Below are 21,439 nucleotides of genomic sequence, written 5' to 3'. Positions count from 1 at the left end.
CATCCACTTGTCTACCCACCCATTCGTCTATCTACACCATCCAGTGATGGTGATTATAGGATTGCATTTAGAAATATATAACTGGTCATGTTTCAGAATTGGTCAGTATTGGTCTGTAAAAACATTTGCTTGTCTAACAGAAAACTGAACAGGTATATTGTATTTAATAATAATTGACTGCCGTGATTAAGAGGAAACTGTTTCTCCTCAGAGCATTAAATCAGCCAGTGAACACCGACAACAACAAACATCATCCCTGCAGTATTTACACTGACGGCAAGAGCTGATCTGCCATTATATCAGACCGCTGTAATCTTCCTCACATTATGTCAGGTCACATTGGGATCTGTCTGGCAAGAGTACAGCTGTTACACACACACACACACGCACACGGGCTGCTCTGTGCATTGGGCATTGTTCCTCCTTAAAAGAGTATTCAACTATGGCACAAACATCTGTTCCTTTAACCTGAAGAAGCCCACAAAGGCCTTCATACAAGCCACACGTCTTCCCCCAGAGGATTGTGGGAAATGCGGGCACCAGGAGGCAGCCCGTGGCTTTTTTCCTCTAAACGCTGCATGGACAGAAACGCTGTCAAAGCGAAGGCCGACCCTGGAGACACAAGAGCGGAGGAGAGCAGACAGAGTGACGGTTGCCTCAGGGCTTCAAGCTTAGCGGCATATTTTACATTATAGGATGAGAGTTAGATGCGTTTAAACACCCAAGAAAACGACGCAAACAATATAAGAGCTGCTGAGTGTATTTTATACAGTTACCTGTCCGAGATCAGCAAGAGTGAGGTTTCTTTTATCTCCTCTGAGATTCACATGAGGATTTACTGCAGCGAGTGACCACAGAGAGATATTGTGTGGTGTGATCATGTTGAATCATCGCTCTCAACGTCTGCTTAGTTTCAGGAAGCGGATTCCTCAAATGCTGCATGGAGACGCCAAAAATAAATAGCCCATAATAAACGATTACATTTTGACCGAGCTAACGCTGTTTCATTTCACACATACATTTGACATTTTAGAATGAGAAAAAGCTGCCAGTGAAGTTAGAAAAACAAGCAGAACTGAAATATATTTTGTGAAAACAAGTCACTTCACTTTGTGCTTGCTTTGCTTGATTTTTCCAACCCTGTCAAACGCAGATTCATCAGGTCTAGAAACGCTTCAGAAATGCTTTAAAACGCTAAACCGATGCTTTGAATCGCTTTAGTCACGTGACCTGGGTGTTTCGAATCACTTAAGTCACATGACCTGGGTGTTATGAATCTCTCTAGTAACCTGACCTGGGTGTTTCGAATTGCTTCAGTCACCTGACCTGTGTGTTTTGAATCGCTTCACTCGCCTAACCTGTGTGTTTCGAATCACTTCACTCACATGACCTGGGTGTTTCAAATCGCTTCAGTCACGTGACCTGGGTTTTTCAAATTGCTTTAGTCACATGACCTGGGTGTTTCGAATCACTTCAGTCATGTTACCTGGGTGTTTCAAATCGCTTTAGTCACATGACCTGGGTGTTTCAAATCGCTTTAGTCACATGACCTGGGTGTTTCAAATCGCTTTAGTCACATGACCTGGGTGTTTCAAATCGCTTCATTCATGTGACCAGGGTGTTTCAAATTGATTCAGTCACGTGACCTGGGTGTTTCGAATCACTTCAGTCACGTGACCTTGGTGCTTCAAATCGCCTTAGTCACCTGGGTGATTCGAATCACCCAGGTGACTAAGGCAATTTGAAGCACCCAGGTCACGTGACTGAAGTGTTTCGAATCACTTCAGTCACGTGACCTGGAATTTTCAAATCACTTCAGTCACGTGACTGAAGTGATTTGAAAATCCCAGGTCACGTGACTAAAGTGATTCCTGGATGAAGATGAAACCTGGGTTCTAGAAGCGCTTCAGAAATGCTTTAAAACGTTAAACCGATGCTTTGAATCTCTTTAGTCACATGACCTGGGTGTTTCGAATCGCTTTGGTCACATGACCTGGGTGTTTTGGATCATGCTTCAGTGCAAAGTGTCGAAACACTTGCACTTTGGGATCTCGACACTGTGTCGAAACGTCAGTTTCATGTCAGCCATCCCTAATGATTACAACTGAAGAGTTCAGATGGAAAAGTCTCTAAATGTCATGAAATTTTCTTCTAAAATGGACATTTTTCTCCTTTATTTATATTCAGTTATTCCACTTTACAGGAAATAAAAGAAACCTCCTCTCTGCCAAAAAATTGAAATGACCGAACGTTTACACACAGGAGCCTGAGAAAAAAAAATCCTCATTTTTAGAAGAGAACTTCTGACGGTTTGTGTATCGAATACAATCGTTTTTATTGTAAGTTTTCGGAAGTACAACTAATTGGTTTTCAAGAACACATTTATATTGACTCTTCTTCCGCTCAAACCTGGAAGGAGTAAAAGTGTGTGCGCGCGTCTTCATCCTCATGTGTTATTTATTTGGCTGTGATTGTCTTGCTGGTGTTTTAGTCGGCTGCCCATCTCCTCCCGAGCCTCCGTTTGATGAATATTTCAAATGATAAAAATGAATTTAAAAAGGCACTGTGAGTTAGGTCTCATCTCCAGAGATGTGCGGATGGCACTTAGTGCAGTCGAGTCCTCGCTCTGCCAGGCGGATCATAAGACTTTCTGCCCAGCCAGTGACCTCCGCTGCATCTACAGCCACAAGCACATCAGACAGCCTCTTTCTGGGTCAGAAGGCCAAGCAGCAGATAAAGGGGGCCAAAAACACATTAATGCGTTGCTGACACTGTACCACGCTCCACTGTGAAATGTTTAGTCAGTCCCTCCAGGATTTTTACAGGCACTTTTCCTTTCTTTCTTTCTTTCTTTCTTTTTTTTTTGCAGGGGCTTTCCTCACATTCATGGCTTCACATCAAGTGCTTTGCTTTGTTAGTTCTGCATTTTAAAAGCAGATACATTATAAACAAAAATGCTGAGATCGATCATCATCCAGATTCTATTTTAAGAAAGGAAACACTGAAGGGAAAAGATCTTCGTTATGTACTCACATACATTTCTTTTGTTTCAGAGAGTGTCGTTCAGGATGATATGAACAACTACATCAGTCAGTATTACAGTGAGCCAAGTAGCGGTAAGTAGTGATATTTTTTTATTATTCTTCTGAAAAGCATGTTGATTGCCAAATGCATCCCTTAGATCAGTGGCTTTCAATTCCCGCCTGCACAATTTTAATGTTTCTCTTATTTGACACACAAGGATTCCTTCATGGATCTCCCTGTTAACTGACTCTATTAGGACTGGAATTGAGAACCACTGCCTTAGCTGTATCACACACCTGCTTGCTTTCATTGTATACAGTATGTCCGACTAAAGTAGTGTTCAACGGATCCTTTCAATGGCCTAGATCAGGGGTGTCCAAACTCTGTTCTGGTGGGCCGGTGTCCTGCATATTTTAGTTCCAACCCCGATTCAACACACCTGAACTCGCTAATCAAGCTCTTTCAACGTATTCTAGAAACTTCCAGGGAGGTGTTGAGGGAGGTTGGAGATAAGCTATGCAGGACACCGGCCCTCCAGGACCAAGTTTGGACACCCCTGGCCTTGATGTTTAGATAGCAAAGATGTTTGTGTGTCATAATATACTGAAATATAAGGTCTTCTGCACATTTAACATTTAAGCATGCAAGTATATCATTTTTAAAAAGTGAAAGAGATGTAAAATAACAGAAAAGGAACTAGCACGAGAGGGTGCCAACATCACAGTATAGTAATTAGATAATAACCAGAGCTTACCTTCATACCAATGGGTGGAACTAGATGGTTCAAGCAAACCATAACCTTGCCGTTCTCAATTCTGGTCCTTTTAACCCACTGCTCGGTACATTTTGTATATTTCTTTTACCGCTTTAGAGGTTTGTTCCATTTGATCATAAGTGCTCTGTCAAGAGTACATCACAGGATATTCAGCCATAAATCCAGTTCAAAAGAACTGTTTTCAATTCAAAGAGTATTGAAGAACTTAAAACATGACTTTTGCTAAACTTAAGATTTTGGTAAAATTACCCTGTACACATGACAATAAATCTGACCACGCTACAAACAGTGCAGTGCAAAACATTGTTTTAAATTAAATAACTTCAGCAAGTTTTCTGCAGCAGCTTTGGGGTAGAGTGCAGTGAACACTGTAGGGATCATGTCAATCAGAACACAATTCCTTCACTGAGCTCTCTTCCAATGAGCTGATTCTTAAAATCAGGTGTGATAAACGAGAGACATCTTAGGGTGCTTTCACATCTGTAGTTCGCTTCATTTGGTCCGGACCAAGGGTAATAAATGATACACTGTGCATTTTATGCCGTCTTTGGGTCGTTTTCACACCACACTGCTGGCTTTGGTCCGAACCAGTTGAAACGAACCAAAATGCAGTCATCTGACAAAATCCACATCTCTCATTGGCCAGAAAAAAACCTTTTACTCTGGAGGGACGACTGCACTGGCTGATTGTATCCCTGCTTTAGACAAATTATATATTACGAAAATGAAGCGCGGCCGGAAAACAGTGTTTAATGCATCGCTCGTCACTTTAGGAGGAGACGTGAATTAATTTAGCTAAACGTCAACATGGTCGTTTTGCGGAAATATTACCAACGATCCATCAGGTAATGTTTTCCCCCTTCTCTCTCTCTGTTGGTAAAGCGCTGTCAACAACTATTTTTCCTCCATATCCCATAATGCACAGCGCATCGGCCTACGGCAGCTGAATTAATCCAAAACGCGCAGTACTTTTTGCGGTTGGACCTGTTTTAGTACGGATCATATTCCTCAACACAAACGAACCGCTCCAGGGTTCGTTTGAAAGCGTACCGAGACCACCTCTCCAAGCAGGTCTCGGTACGCTTATTTGGTCCGCTTTTTGGTGCGCACTCAAGTACGATTGCTGCATTCTCACCTGCCCAAACGAACCGTACCAAAAGGGGAAACAAACTCTAGTGCGATTCAATCGAACTAAATAAGGCAGGTGTGAAAGCACCCTAAAATGTGCAGAGCAGAGGACCAGGATTGAGAACGCTACCCTAACTCCACCTATTTTGTACAGAGAAGTCATTTGGTTCTGCAGTGAATAACCCCAAAATGCCAAACGATGCCACTGATGACGTGACCACTATCATTGACACTTAAAAATTTTGGCTAGCATTAATTCACCAAGTTATATCATTTGTTGTACATGCAGACATCGGTGTACCTGACCCTGGTGCACGTGTCATAACCACAGCAGCCATCGATGTCCACCTTCCCACCAACCCCAACCAGTTGCCTCCTTCCCTGGTCAGTGCTGATGGCCAAGGCAGTGGGCAGCGAACGGGCAGCTCTGTAAGTGAAGCATCCAGCACGACCATGTCCCGGTCCAGCTGCAGCTTCACAGCCCGGCAGCACAGTGTCAGCAGCCACACACTGGGCTCCACGACTGACTGCAGCTCTACCGTACGGGAGGCCTCTACCTCCGACTACAGCGGTCAGCGCTGCTGCCCCCCTCCATACTGTAGCCCTTTGACCCTCGGGACGCAACCGGGAATCCACGACCCCAGCGCAGTGGTCAAAGAGCTGCTCTCCTCCTTGTCTGAGGACTCCTGCCTGGCGCAGAAAGGCAGGGTGGACCCGGTCAACCTTAAATTACCCAGCCCGGCAGGGTCAGTAAAGGCCAGCCCGGAACTGGAGCACAGGGTGAACATTTACAACAAGAGAAACCAGGAAAGTCTGGGCGTTTTCCAGACCAAGCCACTAATTCACCTGCAGGGGACCGAGCCATCTCTGGATGAGAAGTACAGACTTATGGAGCCAGCAGATACTCCACTGAGCCATATACCAGACACATAGAGCATGAAGAGTGGAACGGTGAGCACCTACACCAGCTGAAGCAGCCTCTCTCTTGGCCTCTCTCTGTATTGCTTACTCATTGGCTGTGTCCGAAATGCGAATCACGGACCTGTGCTGGCAGCACCCACAGACGTCCTGACTAGTACAGCATCCACAGGTAGAAATAGATAATGGAGTTTTTTTTAATCTGATCAAATTTAAAAACAGACATAGACTTGTCTGTCAATTCTGATTGATCAAAATATGTAGACTAGATCTGATTTTAAGGAACTGTGTTATAGAACGACTACTCCAGGCTGTTAACTGGGGCAAAAACTGTGTGGTGTTTTCCAGCCATTAGTCAGCCTGTGAGTAACTTACAATCCTTCTCCTGGAAGGTCCACCATTCTTTCAGAGATGCAAACTACTCGAAATCTGGAGGTTAAGTGATTATGAAGACATTAATCTGGCCCAAGTAGGGTTAAAGCTGAGCTCTACAGGAGGATGGCTCTTACAGGGGCGAGTTAAGGCAGGCATGCATGGTGTGAAATATGGTGGAAGGAAGATCCCATGTCCACGGATAAGTGAGTTTGTGAAAATTGTGATTCACAATTTTATGACCGGGCGAATTCCAAAGCAATTGCATTAAAGTCCATGCCAAAAAACATGGACAGAGGAAGATTTTGCTTTCAGAGACACTCATGGTCTCTCTCTTGCTTACATTAGAGCCTAAAAACAATGCAAGTCATGAATATTTGCTATACATACAGATTTTTTTAGCACCAGAAATGATAAAGCCTAGTCTGCTGTAAACTATATTCCGTTAACCCTGTTATGCAGGACTCATCAAACATCACGCACAAGCTCGTACGACAGCAAAAATTGTATCATGTACACTCGCTTTTAGTCAACCACTCCTATCTGTTATCCCCTTTATTTCCCAACTCTTTTCTTGGAGACAATTCAACAGTCAATCAGACACCCCTTATTCAACTCATCAACTCTTAAAATTGATTGATCGGGTTAGGGAGACATTAAACATCTATAATCTGCATGGGTGCACAGAAACTACCGGCAAACACTGCTTTACGCATCTGAGGCATGAACTAGTGACAGGAATTGTTTACCGATCAGTGTGCACCAACTGTAAAGATGCCTCATTTTGTTCGACAGGCTTGCCATATTGTTCCCTATTCATATGACACAACCAGCAGCGAATGGTTCCTGATGGAGCAGTAGTATAGGAAAAGAGATTGTCGAGGTTGGTTAACTCAACACAAAAGGAACAACCTAATCAGTGCTTCAGAAATACTCTAAAACAGCTGGTTGGGGAGTTTGAGCAAGGTTTTAACAAGACGATGCAAAAGACTCCAAGGTTGAATTTGAAGCCTTGCTTTAGGGTGTAGTGCAGGGATACCAATCCTGTTCCGGGAGATCGACCTTCCTACAGATTTCAGCTCCAACCCTGATCAAACACAACCAAGTAAAATCTAAAGGAGCACTTGGTAATTAAAGACAGGTGTATTTGATCAAGGTTGCATCTGAACTATGCAGGAAAGTAGATCTCCAGGAACAGGATTGGGCATCCTTGCTGTAGAGTCATACAGTATTGTTGAATGATGGGGCAGTAGTTTCTTTTGTTTTCGGACACAGCCAATCGGTCTCTTTCTTTGTCAAACAGCACTATGATACTCACTCCCAGGTTTCATGTTCTTAGATAGGGGCACAGGAAGTGATATCAGGATAATGCCCTCTGCTACCCGCCTCATGCAACGTTCCTCCTTACAGATGCACATTTCTCTCTCTCTCTTTCTCCAACTCTGCAAGAGCACTTGAACTGTCTCACTCCTGCCAAAATTGCACAACCTTCCAAGGAGTCAGGGAGAGGTACTTTGGGAGCCATCATTGGAAGATCCTTCAGGAATTTAAGCGTGTCTGTTGGGTGAGTGTTGTATGAAACCAGCAAAGACGCACTCTTTTAGATGGTAGGCCAATATCGGAGTGTGGCTGGAAGACTTATCATGTGTTCTCATTCAGGGTGGCGTGGGAGGGAGTTTTTAATTTGTTAATTTGTACGAAATGTAACTGACACACAATGTACAGTCCTTTTACCCCCAATGCTGCAGGGTTACATTTGATCCGTGTTCAAATGTCAAGCTGTGTGATTCAGCCAAATTTCTTACCTTTGCCTTTCTTACATTACTGATGCTGATGTTTGTATTCAAATTCTATGCGAGGAAAAAAAAAGTGCTAAACTCAAGTATTTTTAAAACAAGGAGAGCAAACAATAGGCGAACATTTCAGGTATACCGTATTAGAAGATTTTTATGAGAAATTATGGTTAGAATGTTGTCATAACCCCAAACCTTAACCCCATCCCAATAGCATGAGCCTTTGAAAAGATATATCTGCTTTCTGACTAAGGCAAATTAATCCTGTGTTATCGACAAGGGATTTTATAAACTGATAATGAGAGAAATTGTCAAGCAATTAAAAGTTGGTAAATTCAAAAGTCCAGCTTCATTTTGTTGTAATCAAATATGTGCACGTCTATGGCATTTGCAGTGTTCTTGTCCTTTATGAAAGTAATAGGAAACCAAAGCACATGTATATTTAGTAGGTTTATTGGACTATGGTGAACATCAATGATCAGTCTGCAATCTTACTAATATATACCAAAGATCAACTTGCTTCCATAAACGGATTACATAGAATATTTAAAGAGTATCCTACCACTGCTGAACTACTCCACTAACGTTAGTTTACAGCAAGTAGGGATCAATCTTGCTCATGGATGGTAAACGTTGTACACAGTTCAGGTTTGTGCATCACTGGTCTGGAAGCTTCTAGACAGGCTGAAGACCTCAAATTAGCATTTATTAGCTTTGGACCTGAAATCTGCAGTACAACGTGTACCAGGAGCAAAGTCAGACAATCCTGAATTTGTTTACAACTTACAAAACTTCAATCCCATGTATCAAGGAATTCTTTTATTGCAAGAAGTGGTGTGATGTTGAAAGTAGATTTAAGTGTTCTGGAGGACAATCACATTCAGAAGGTGATCATCAATGGAGCATCTGTTCAGAGCTTCTTAAGGCAAGTAAAGTCTTAGTAAAGTTTTCATGTAAAGTTTTCATGTGGAGTAGCATAATCCTGTGAAGTCTTACTTGTTCAGGGCTTCTGTCAGCTCAGGTACAACCTGGAGATAGATCCACAGAAGAATAAATTACTGATGAATTGATACCGTTACATTAGGCAACGCTTGGATTTAATTTAATGTTTACTTTCAATGTGCATAATCTTTCAGAATAGAAATCTAATCATCATTAAGGTGAACATGTAGATCTGCAGCAGTCACTACACCATCCTAGAGCATTTATCCTAGAGCATGCTGGAGCACTAGTGCTCCAGCATGTGAGGGGTCCTTAATCCTGCACCCATTTTTTTAGTTCCAACATGACCTACCTAGAAGTGTCTAGTCCAGTGTCTCAGTCCTGGAGTGCCAGTGTCCTGCAAAGTTTAGTTCCAACCCCAATCAGACACACCTGGGCTAGCTAATCAAGCTTTTATAGGCTTTCTAGAAACATCCTTGCAGGTGTGCTGAGGTAAGTTGGAGCTAAAATCTGCAGGACACAAGCCCTCCAGCACCGAGTTTGGACACCCTGGTCTAGTTTTAAGATCTAGCCCAAGGGTGCCCAAATTTGGTCCTGGGGGACCGGTGTCCTGAAGAGTTTAGCTCCAACCCTAATCAAACACACCTGAACCAGCTAATCAAGCTCTTACTAAAAACTTCCTGGCAGCTGTGTTGAAGATAAACTCTGCAGGCCCTCCAGGATCAAGTTTGGGCACCTCTGATATAGCTGGTTCAAGTTTGTGTGGTTAGGGTTGAAACTAAAGCATGCAAGACAGTGGGACTTGCAAAGCCAAATTTACCACCAGCGACAGGAACTGAACAGGGACATACATGTACATTGACTTTTAAAGGTAAACCCTTTGCATCAAAGTTCCTTCTAGAACAACTACCTCAATCCTGTTCCTGGAGATCTACCTTCCTGCAAATTTCAGTTGCAACCCCTATTAAGCACACCTGACTGTAAAGTGCTGTTCAGGTCCTAAATAATTGTTTGATCAGGGTTAGAGCTGAACTATGCAGGAAGGTAGATCTCTAGGAGCAGGGTTGAGCACCCCTGTTCTAGGACATAGGTCTCAAATTCCTCCAGCTCTGCAGTTTTGCTCTAACCCTAATCAAATACAGATGATCCAACTAGTCATGGTGTTCAAGAGTACTAGACACTAGGTGTGAGTTAGAGGTGGTTGGAGCTAAACTAAGCAGAGCTGCAGTCCTCCAGGAACTGAGTTTGAGACCACTGTTCTAGAAAGTATCCTAGGCAAAGTGATTGTCACTTGAGAACAACTTAAATTTTTCTATACATTGAGGTTCTCATCCAAAACCGAAGCGCTCCCGTATTCCAGAGCAGCCTGAAAAACTATATCGTCACCCCAATATGTCCCCATATCACTTTTCAATCCCAGGCAGGAGGAGAAAGCCCATACATTTTAATTTGTTATCTGAGTAGCGATCGTGTGTAAACTGATCTCAGAGCTGCTCCTGTTCACCAGTGCTGCCCATCATTGGCAATCACTTTTACACAGTTTACCTGCACACCTGTGTGTAGCACGCACCGCCTGAATAAAAGATGAGCGACAGGGCAAACACAGGCAAATAAACGATGCTAGCGTTACACAAGGTAAACACCAACAACAGATGGATGGGTTGTTGTGTGTGTGTGTGTGTGTGGCAGCCCTCTGGCACTGAGAGCATGTGTGCCACCTTGAACTATGGTGTGCAGTCGGGCGTGTAAAGGTTTGGTGAGAGGGAACAGAAAATAAAGGTGAAAAACTACACCCGCACACTTGTGCTGACTATCAATTACTTTTCTGCTTGGAAAGGAGGAGAAGTTGTGCATAAGGCTTCTGGACGGAGCCACGAGTCGCCACTGATTAATTCAGCAACTCAATAATTCAGAAGTTGCACACTTTCCATTAGGTGGAATAATGCATCCTGCAACATTTAAAAGGGAAATATGGGACAGGGTTTTTTCAGTCTATTTGGGTTTGGTTGTAGACTGGGTTTGCTGAAGAAATTAATACCAGGTCATTTGAAATCTACAGTGCTATTAATAATAAACATGAACGGTTCTGCTGATTGTCCGAGGCACTGGATTAAAATGTCTCTGATGACCTGATGGGGATCTTTTGTACTAATGAGATGTTTCAGAGGAAGAAGATTGTATCTTTCTTGTTACAGATACTTCATCCTTAGTTGGACACTCAAAAAAAAAAAAAAAAAAGAACGTTCAAAGGCTTCTTGCCTGATTTTTAAGCTAAAATATGTTGGTCCAGTTCCTAAATTCTTTTTGGATTGAATGACGAGGTCAGGATGGGCATTTCATAATTTTACCATTATAAACTCCATTTTATCTAATGGTTGGTACCAGTAGCCTAGTGGTAAAGTGTGCTGACACATTTTACCGAGGCGCTTATGGCCAAGGATTAAGAATTCAAGAGAGAAAATAATTCAATTTTCTCTTCTGTGAAGGTCTCACTAAATCAGGAGGGTCCCACTTTATATTAAGTGGCCTTAACTAATATGTACTTACACAGGAATTAATAGTTTGTTAGTACTTATGTACAATGTACTTATTGTGTAAATGCATGTATTTACTGTGTACTTATGCTTGATTAAATACATGTATGCAAGTACATCTGTAATTAACTTTTGCAATTACATTTGTAAATACACTGTTGACCATCCCATCCACCTTAACCCACCCTTGAACCTACCCATGCCACCAAACCTGTCCATAACCCAACCTCTATCCCAACTCAATAGCACCACAAGTGTTCTCAAATACATCATAAACACAGTAAGTACATTGTATTTATTTTTTGATGCAAGTACATAGTAGTTAAAGACTTTTAATATAAAGTGGGACCCACGGATGTTTCTAGAAAGCCTAGTAATGCTGCGTTCACACCAGACGCAGATGAAGCATCAAGCGTGAGTGATTAACATGTCAAGTCAACTCAAATACTGGAATAGACATCCGGCGTTAGATTCACGTGAATGAAGCAGTGCAAGCTAAGCGTTTGATGCATAAATCACTCGAATCGGAAAATCTAAACTCTTACATTCACGCCACGTGAACCAATCAGGAGCTTTCTCTTGTAGGGGCGCGATTATGATGTAGTGGTTGGTGTTGGTGTCCTGAGGGGAAATCCTCTTGCCGACACCAGCTCAACAAACTGGGCTCGCCTCAGTCAGAAGCCACTGACAGCCTCCATCATCCAGGTATAGCTTCTGGAGAAGTTTATGAACTGAGCTGAGTGCACCTCTGAAAGGATCAAGTGGACTATACCGTGGAAATACACGTTTTTTTTTAGCCTTCCTAAAGCACATAAACAGATATTCTTTCAATGAAAATCCATGTTAGCCATTCTGCAACAAAGCTAGTGACTGGGCAGACAGAAGTCCTGCACATGACGTGAATCCACATCCATTGTGAAGTAAATTTGATGTGCAAATGAAGTGAATTTGACGTGCAAATGAAGCGAGTAAACACAAAATGTTTGCATGTCTATTTACACATGAACATCAAGATTTATTAGCACATGCTGTGTCTGGTGTGAACACATTATAAGAGCTTGATTAGCTAGCCCAGGTTTGTCTGATTGGGGTTGGAACTAAAAACTGCAGGACACCGGCCGTTCTGCTCTAGATATGCAAAAGTTATGTTTGATTAAAACCATCATTTTTCTTTTTTTCTAATAAACTACAAATGAAATTTCTTCTAAATGAAGTATAAAAAGAGTATAACTTAAATAATAACAATCTTAAAAACATGGCACTAAATCATTGTGCTCATTTTTAAACAGCACAATACCAATGCTTTACCTTCAGAAGATTCCATATGTGGTTTTCAGTCACAACAAACATTAGTTATTTAGTCCAATTGTCATTTTAACAAAAAAAAAAAGGTGTAAATGACAAATGTGTGTGAAATATAGAAGAATTGTCATCAGACCTCAGTAAAACAAATGAAAGATTGAAAGTTTCATAAAACTACACCTAATAATTCCCATGAAATTCTACCATTCGATTAACTTCACTCATTTGAAGATACTATGATTTGGCACACCAATTTTATCTTCAAATACTACAAAGAAAAGATATATTATAGGGACGCAGGAAGTTGTTTCTCACATGAGCACCATTATCTGCTAACTGCCAGGCTAACATAGGTAACGACTCCAACTAGGTAATGACTCTTACAACTAGAACTCTTACCTTGAACAGATCTGCCACTAGGCCATAGTCAGCCACCTGGAAAATGGGGGCTTCTGGGTCCTTGTTGATGGCTACGATGGTCTGTAAATCAATTAAGTGAATTACTTGCAATGATGGGCTACGTCACTATAGTATATACTCAGCATAGTCTAACATGAGAACTAATTCCCAGCAGTCAATTCCCAGAGCAAGCGCAGCAGTGCTAACACACTGTTCTGGTAAACGTCTCATCAACAAGGATGACGCTCGTGTAGGGAACATACGGGGGATGATTGTAGTGATGGGACAAAGCGCCACAATGAGAAACTGAACAGAAAATGCAGATAAATTATGGATGCAGGTAAAAAGCTCCTCCAGATCGCGTTTAAATCACTCCATTCCAATACAGCGTCACATTTCAGATAAGTTAACTTGACATGTTCTGGAAACTCTGAGGCGCCCTTCATGGCGGGAATTTTAGGGCTGAATTATAAGTCGACATAAAATTTTATTTGTGATTTAGCAAAAGCTGCAACTGTCTTGAACATTGTGCTTGGAAAGTATGGTGATGTGATCAGCAGTAAAACTCTCTCGCACGACACACACAGAACAACAAAATATGCTCGAAGAAACCCAGGAAAGATCAGTTCTATTGGCCTGTTTCCACTGAGTGGTACAGTACGAGTTGGTATGCTCTGATGGCTGTTTCCACTGTCAAAAGGTACCAAAAAGTGAATCGTACCGCACCTTTTTTGGGTACTCTTTAAAAGGGTACCTAGCTCAACAAAAAGGATACCGAAAGGCAGAGCGAGAGTGCAGCTGTACGCTATTGGTTTACAGAAAAGCACAAGCTCATGCACAAGCCAGGAGAATAAAAACAAAGGAAGCGCCAATTTTAAACACACCACCAAGGCATTACAGCGTAAGAATAATATATACATATAATAATGAGCCATGGTCGACCCAAGCACAGCCACAAAGCCAAGAAGAATCTGCCATCTGTACTGTTGTTGTTTACGGGGCCGTCTAAAAGCGAAACTGGTTTCACTTTCTCTAATGTCAATATCAACATGATGATTATTTGACTGTTGTATGATCATATCGCACACATTTGTTTCCGTAGTTTGGTATAACTATGGCTGTGTGTAGTAAAGACTGCTCCAGCTGAACACAGATGCTGGAGATTCACAGTTCATCGAAGAGCCGACTTTCACATGCAATTTATCATTCAGCCCTAGTTAGTTTCCTCTAATTCAGTGGTTCTCAAACTGTGGTACGTGTACCACTAGTGGTACGCAGGCTTACTTCTAGTGGTACGCGGAGGAATGAAATATGTCATGTACATGATACAAACATTTCAAAAATGATCAAAAAATGATGTATACAATGTCATATATGACATATAGCCTATATTTCTGATGTAATTTGCCACATTTTTTAACTGTGCAGAGTTGTAGCTGCTTTACTGGGCCTACTGCGCTACTGTATTTCAATACTGCTCATTTTGGTGGTACTTGGAGAGACAATTTTTTTCTGAGGTGGTACTTGATGAAAAACGTTTGAGAACCACTGCTCTAATTGAAGATATTATCACAGAAATTGATATTTTCTAAGTGTACTCTGATGTGCGGGTGTGTATGCAGACACATTATTAAACGTACCTTGCTATCCTTCATTCCAGCAAGATGCTGAATAGCTCCAGAGATGCCAACCGCAATGTACAGCTCCTGAAAAGTAAATCAAATAACAAAGTACGTGGGATATCAGAACTTGCAAGGTTTCTTTTGCAAGCAACAATTAAGTTAATCTGCTTTAAAAATGTTGGTTTAGTAATCTTCAATCAAATCTGAGCATTTGTTTCCATGTTTGAACTGTCTTTTCTCCTCTGATGACATCAGTTTGCCAATATTCTTAGCCACGCCCCCTCTTATAATTAGTTTGCTACATGACAATGATGCGCAAAAAAAAAAAAATTTAATAAAAAATAAAAATCACAAGAAAAATCTGTCGATGAACTATCAACGGACATTCACCGCTGCTGTGCATATAGACATTAACGTTACAGTTGTTTATTCTGCCGAAATGCCAGTAAAGACTTGAATTATTGCAAAACAAGATGGAGATTTCATTGCAGCGCTTGCATGGCAGAGTACATTATTTATAATCTCCTGGATTTTGTATAAGTGTGGTGGTGTTTGCATCTGATTTTTATGTAACACAAACATTTATACACATAGCTAGACCTGTAAATAATCTTTATTAGTGCTGTCAAACGAATTATCGCGTTCAAAATAAGTTTGTACACGTGGATGTATTGAATAAATGTTTATAGGAGCAAAACCTTTTGAAAGTCTATAAAAGCTGTATGGCATTTCTCATTTTTGCCGATTTAAACAATTACAAACATAAAACAGGAATTGCTATCAGAGCATCAAAATGTTTCCATGTAAAAGAATCACATCCTGCCCTCCATCTGAGTCTTGCACCTCATCAATGACGTCATTTGAAAACAACCTATTAGTATAAACATGAAATTTTCATGAAAAGTGAAAACTTGATGCATTTGAGTTAAATTAGCTATGATTATTGATCACACTGTCCTCTCAGTTAATTTAAAAACCTGAAGAAATTGAAGACTTCTGAAACTATCCAATTCAATAAATGCCTATAAAATTATCTGTGCTCATCCTCTATTGACAATACACTCAAAAAAAAGAAGCTACTGTAAGTCACAAAGTAGCTAATTTAATTCAAAATATTAATGAAAACTACAATACAAACTTGCATTCGCATTACGCTAAAATCACCTTAGAAAATATTAGAAGGGGTCAAAAGGGCTCACAAAACTGAAGTTTGAGTCATTTTTATTATTTGTGAATGAATTTAATTATTTGGATAATGAGTGGATTTTGCGGGGAATAATTTTTTTTTCAAGAATAGAGACATTCAAATTACAAAAACAGTAATTTTGTTGTATTAAATTTTTTTTTCTAATATATATATATATTTAAAATAAAGTTACATCTATATATATATATATATATATATATATATATATATATATATATATATATATATATATATATTACGCATCTATATATATATTATATATATATATATATATATATCTCATGTATTACGCATCTACATAATGTAATCATGCATTTGTTTTTAAATAAAATACTGTATATTTCTAAACACTTAACATCGTTAACAGACATAATGCAAATCAAATTAACCTTCATTTACCTAACAAATGATATTATTCCCTCTTTAAGTGTAAAAGCAGACGGTCATGAATCATTTGTGGCGGGGGAAAGCTCATTTAATATGCTTTCAGCGTCAGGTTGTGCTCAAGCCTGACTGGTTGGTTGATGCCCCTGGCAAAAAATATGGAGCACAAAGTTTAATCTGAAATAAAATATACAAATCCAACGGAAAACTCAACAGTGGCATTATAGTGGCTTCACAGGTGTACGAAAACCAACGATGCTGTACACCATCAGTCAAAAGTTTGATTTTTTTTTTTTGTCAATTTTGCTCAAGTCTGAATTTAATCATAAATTCACTAAAAATGGTCAATTATAAACCACAATGTACTGTAAACAATGGTTTCTTACTGAACATAGTTTAAAATGTATTCCTACGACTCAAAACTGAAGTTATATGAGCTTTTAACATCCAGTCTTTAATAGAAAACCTTCAGAATTATTTTTTCTAGATCATAGTTGAAACTAAGCCAAAAAGGAAAATGAATGAATGAGTGTAGAAATATATAAATAGACAGTCCATTTTGGGGGGGTTTATATATATTTTTAAAGTATATATTTTTTTTAATTATTTCATAATATTACAAAATTATTTATCATCAAATTAATGCAGCACAGGATTTAAAAAAAAAAAAAAAGGTTGAGCGGTAGTGTAAATCAGAGTTAAAGCGGTGTGTATTTGGGCACAGCAGAGCTCTGCTGATCTCTACGCCTCGAACCCCTCCTGAAGGCTGAACGGTGGAGGGTTTGGGGGGATTCCTCCACCCGTGTCCCACGGGAGAGCTACATCAGTAGCTTTCAGCTTAATGCACTGCTCCATGAATATTTCAGTGCAGTTTAATGTGGCTGCGCTGCTCTCCTGAGGGCCACCGCTTCAATTTGTGAACACACGGAGCCGGACGCAGCTCTAAAAGCCGGAGTGATGGAGACCCACAAATACACCACAGGATGGAGGAGGTTGTGCTTGTAGCTGCTGGAGAAATGTTTCTCAATCATCTTTTATCGAATTTGGAAGGTTTAATAAAACGAGATTACATTTTTGTCATTTATTTATTTATTTATAGATTTAATTAATTAGTGATTTTATTTTATATTTAGGAGAATAACGGCACTAATAGTTTTATTTAAGTGTCATTAAGATACTTTTTTAAAAGCTTTTAAATAATTATAATAAAATTGACATTTAATTAGTGATTTAATTATTTTTAAGAGAAAAATTTAACAGCACCAAGTGTTAGTGTCATTGAGAAACTTAATTTAAAGCTTTTAAACAATTATAATTAAATTATGACTTATTTATTTATTTATTTAGGGATTTAATTAACTGGTTTAGGAATTCGTTTTATTTTTAAGAGAAACAAAATGTGGTAACTGCACCAACATTGTTATCTTAGTGTCATGGAGATACTACATTAAAGCATTTAAATATTTATAATAAAATTGTGACTTATTGTTTCATTTATTTACTTGGCGATTTATTTACTTTTTGGGAGGAAAAAATGTAGTATTAGCACGAATAGTTTTATTTTAGTGTCATCACGATACTTCAATAATTATTTAAAAGCTTTTAAAATAAAATTGTGATTTATTTATTTAGTCATTCAGTGATTTGATTCATTTAATTTATTTATTTAGTGATAAATAAATTAAATTACTTATTTATTTATTTACTTAGTGATTTATTTACTTTTTAGTAGCAAATACACTAATAGCACCAACAATATTATTTTAGTGTCATTAAGATACTTCATTAAAAGGTTTTAGACAATTTTTATAAAATAGTGATTTATTTATTTAGGGATTTAATTTATTTAGTGGTTTATTAATTTTTTCAGGAGAAAAATGTAATAACTGCACCGATGTGTTTAGTGTCATTAGGATACTACATTAAAAGCTTTTAAACAATTATAATAAAAGTGTGACTATTTATTTAGGGATTTTATTTAATTTTTTAGGAGAAAATGCAATAACTGCACCAACAGTTTTATTTTAGTGTAGTGTAATTAACAAACTTCATTAAAAGCTTTACAAAAATTATAATACAACTGTGACTTAGGCGTGATTTAGGCGTTTAGTGCTTTGTTTTACATTTAGGAGAAAAATATGCTGACTGCACCAATAGTGTTATTTTAGTGTCATTTAAATAATTCAATAACAGCTGATAATCAATTCATTACAACAAAATGAGCTTTATTTAACATTTTATTTTTGTAATTTATGAATAGACATGAAAAACAAATTAGTAAATTAGTTCTACAGACTAATGTCATTTATTAAAAATAAATAAAAAGTAATTTAGGGCATCTGAAAATATGACAAAATTAATAGATATATTTAAACATTTATATTCATTTTTATACAACACTATACAATTTTTTTTTTCAGAAGAGTTAAATCAGCCTAATTTGAGTTACATAAATTCAAGAAATAAAAACCTTTTATTTTGAGCAATACTCGTTTTTTTTTTTTTTGAAAACCTAAATGCTCCAAATGACAACAATTTTTTTTTTAAATTGGAAAAACTTATTAGATCTTTACACAGTAAAAAAAAAAAACTTATTATTTTTTTCAAATAAATTGTAAACTGGCTGTACAAGCAGTTTGCAAAGATAATTGTTTTTTATTTCGGATATACCTTCTTGCTGTCACCTCCTAACAAGAAGGTCGCTGGTTCGCATCACGGCTGGGCTAATTGGCATTTCTGTATGGAGTTTGGCTCCGGTTTCCCCCACAGTCCAAACACATGCGCTACAGGTAAACTGAATAAATTAAATTGTTTTGTTTTTGTAAGTGTGTAAATGAGTGTGTAAGGATGTTTCCCAGTACTGGGTTGCAGCTGATAGCGCTTCCGCTGTGTAAAAAATTCTGCTGTGGCAACCCCTGATGAATAAAGAGACTAAGTTCTCTTTAAGAAAGAATAAATGAATGAATGAAATTGCATTGGTTAATAGATGAAATAAAACTTAATTATGTAGTGTATTATTTTATTTTAAAATTTATTTTACAAAAAAGGCTCCACTTTTATGATTTGATTTAAATATAACAGCCCTGTTCTCTACCTCAAAAGTGTTTTGCTGATGAAAAAAGCTGCAGTCAGGGGAAAAATGGCATAATCAAAAATATCAACCTAAAGTATCATGTTTTAATCCAATCAACTGCTGCTCTACGAGAATTTATTGCTGAATGTTTCGATTCATGAGAAAAAGGCTGAAAAAAAAGGGTGACATTATGGAAGTTGGCACTTTCCACAAACGAATCACAAACCTGCGACTGAATGTCTGCTTTGTTTTCCTCAACAAATGTCTGTGAAAGACGATTTATACCCTTCAGAAAATGTTGAATAAGCAGCTAAATAAATATTAAACAACACTTTGAATCAAATATAATAAATGATTTAAAAGTTTTTTTTATATATTGGAACTCAATTTTCCCACCCGTCTTAAAAGTGTAAAATTTGCAGCAATATTTATGACGTATCTGCCTCTAAAGAGAGTTTATTAGGACATTAAAGTAACCCATTATTTTTATTTGCAATCTAGTCTGTACTAGTCCTATATAAGGTTATGAAACAGAATTAATTTGCATTTCTTAACCAAATTTACATACAAGTAAATTTATTCATTTATTCAATTTCCTTCGGCTCAGTCCCTTTATTAATCAGGGTTCACCACAGCGGCATGAACCGCCAACTTATCCAGCATTTGTTTTCCACAGCTAACCCAACCCAGTACCGGGATTCAATCATACACTCTCACATTCACACTCGTACACTACAGCAAATTTAGTTTATTCAGTTCACCTGTACCGCATGTCTCTGGACTGTGGGGAAAACCGGAGCACTTGAAGGAATCCCATAGGAACACAGGGAGGACATGCAAACTCCACACAGAAATGCCAACTGGTTCAGCCGGGACTCAAACCAGGTGAAGCGACTGTGCTGCCTATATGAGTAAATGAATATAGGTAAAGTAATTTAAAGGCTTAATGAGGTTAACTAAGCAAGTTAGGTTAATTAGGCCATTGGACAACAGTAGTTTGATCGGTTGCCAATTGGATAAAAGGGGGCCTAATAGCATTGTAATAAAATTGTTTAAAAACTAAATTTTTATTCCTGCCAAACTAAAATAAATAGTTCAATATTTAGTAATACAAGAAGATAAAATATAATAGGAAATACTGTGATAAATGTCCTTGCTTTTAAACATATGATAAATATTTGAAAATAGTTTTTACATTTACTTTAATACAAATTTCAAAGAAGAAGGTTAATTAAATGCCTTATATCCAAAGATAAATTACAAAAGTCAACTAAGACCAAGAACTGTTTTTCATTCCTTATACCTACAACGGATGCCAATGGGACCATCATCTTATTAGCCCTCCTGTGAAATCAATTGAACATTTTGGATTTCACAAGTAATGTTTAAAGGTGCTAAATGTAAGCTTTTGACTCTTCTAAAGCATACAAATACCATAAGATGTTTGCAGATATTTAAGAAACCTGCTATGTGAGCATACTTGCTTATCTGGAAAACAATGCAAGATATTCTGTCAAAAATAAAGTCAGATATTCTGCTTTGAAATGGTTGTTGCTACATTGGATATGGTTGCGGACGAAAGTTAACGAAAATTATTTCTATTATTTATTAAATTTCCCATTTATTGTATTTTATTAACGTCTACCCCCACCCCAACCCTAAACCCAACCGTAACAAAGTAAAAACCGTAGTTATACCAAGTATTATTTATGCTCTCTAATAAATTAACCAATATAAATTGTATTTTTAACACCTACCCCAACTCCAAACCTAAACAAAACCGTTACAATACGGTAAAAATTGTAATTATTGTTGTACAGTGTACTATATTAATGTGCATATCCCACTTCCGGCCGGCCGGGTATCCAATCTAGACTTTACCCTTTAAAATTAGGCATTACGTGCTGGAACAGCCATCTTTGTTTTGGTTCTTTTAACCCGCCCACTACCAGTTTAGCCAATTGTA

At 38.4% G+C, this 21,439-nt stretch overlaps 2 protein-coding genes across 25 annotated transcripts in view; one reads left to right on the top strand and one right to left on the bottom strand.

The window, feature by feature from the left end:
- tmem266 (transmembrane protein 266) overlaps window positions 1-8,351 on the top strand; it is a 96,446-nt gene extending 88,095 nt beyond the window's left edge. For 6 of the 21 annotated variants that reach the window (XM_087311180.1, XM_087311190.1, XM_087311184.1 and 3 more), the window contains exons 10-12: window positions 3,054-3,116; window positions 5,217-5,878; window positions 7,628-8,351. In XM_087311180.1, coding sequence (XP_087167306.1) covers window positions 3,054-3,116; window positions 5,217-5,860 — 707 coding nt within the window. In that variant the 3' untranslated portion in view covers window positions 5,861-5,878; window positions 7,628-8,351. 21 annotated transcript variants of the gene reach the window in all.
- Window positions 8,352-8,447: 96 nt separating this feature from the next.
- The window catches only part of etfa (electron transfer flavoprotein subunit alpha), a 31,869-nt gene continuing 18,877 nt past the window's right edge, over window positions 8,448-21,439 (bottom strand). Inside the window, exons 10-13 of one of the 4 annotated variants that reach the window (XR_015525560.1) lie at window positions 14,737-14,893; window positions 13,909-14,414; window positions 13,188-13,627; window positions 8,448-9,038 (exon numbers count right to left, since the gene is read on the bottom strand). Coding sequence is in view for 1 of the 4 variants with exons in the window: in NM_198909.1 (NP_944591.1) it covers window positions 9,003-9,038; window positions 13,188-13,268; window positions 14,828-14,893 (183 nt within the window). In the remaining 3 variants the exon portion in view is untranslated. 4 annotated transcript variants of the gene reach the window in all.

This window comes from Danio rerio, chromosome 25, assembly GCF_052040795.2.
Source record: "Danio rerio strain M-AB ecotype USA chromosome 25, GRCz13ab, whole genome shotgun sequence".
NCBI classification, from domain to species: domain Eukaryota; kingdom Metazoa; phylum Chordata; class Actinopteri; order Cypriniformes; family Danionidae; genus Danio; species Danio rerio.
Note: the sequence above shows the minus strand (reverse complement) of the source record. Positions and strands in the feature narration are given on the sequence as shown.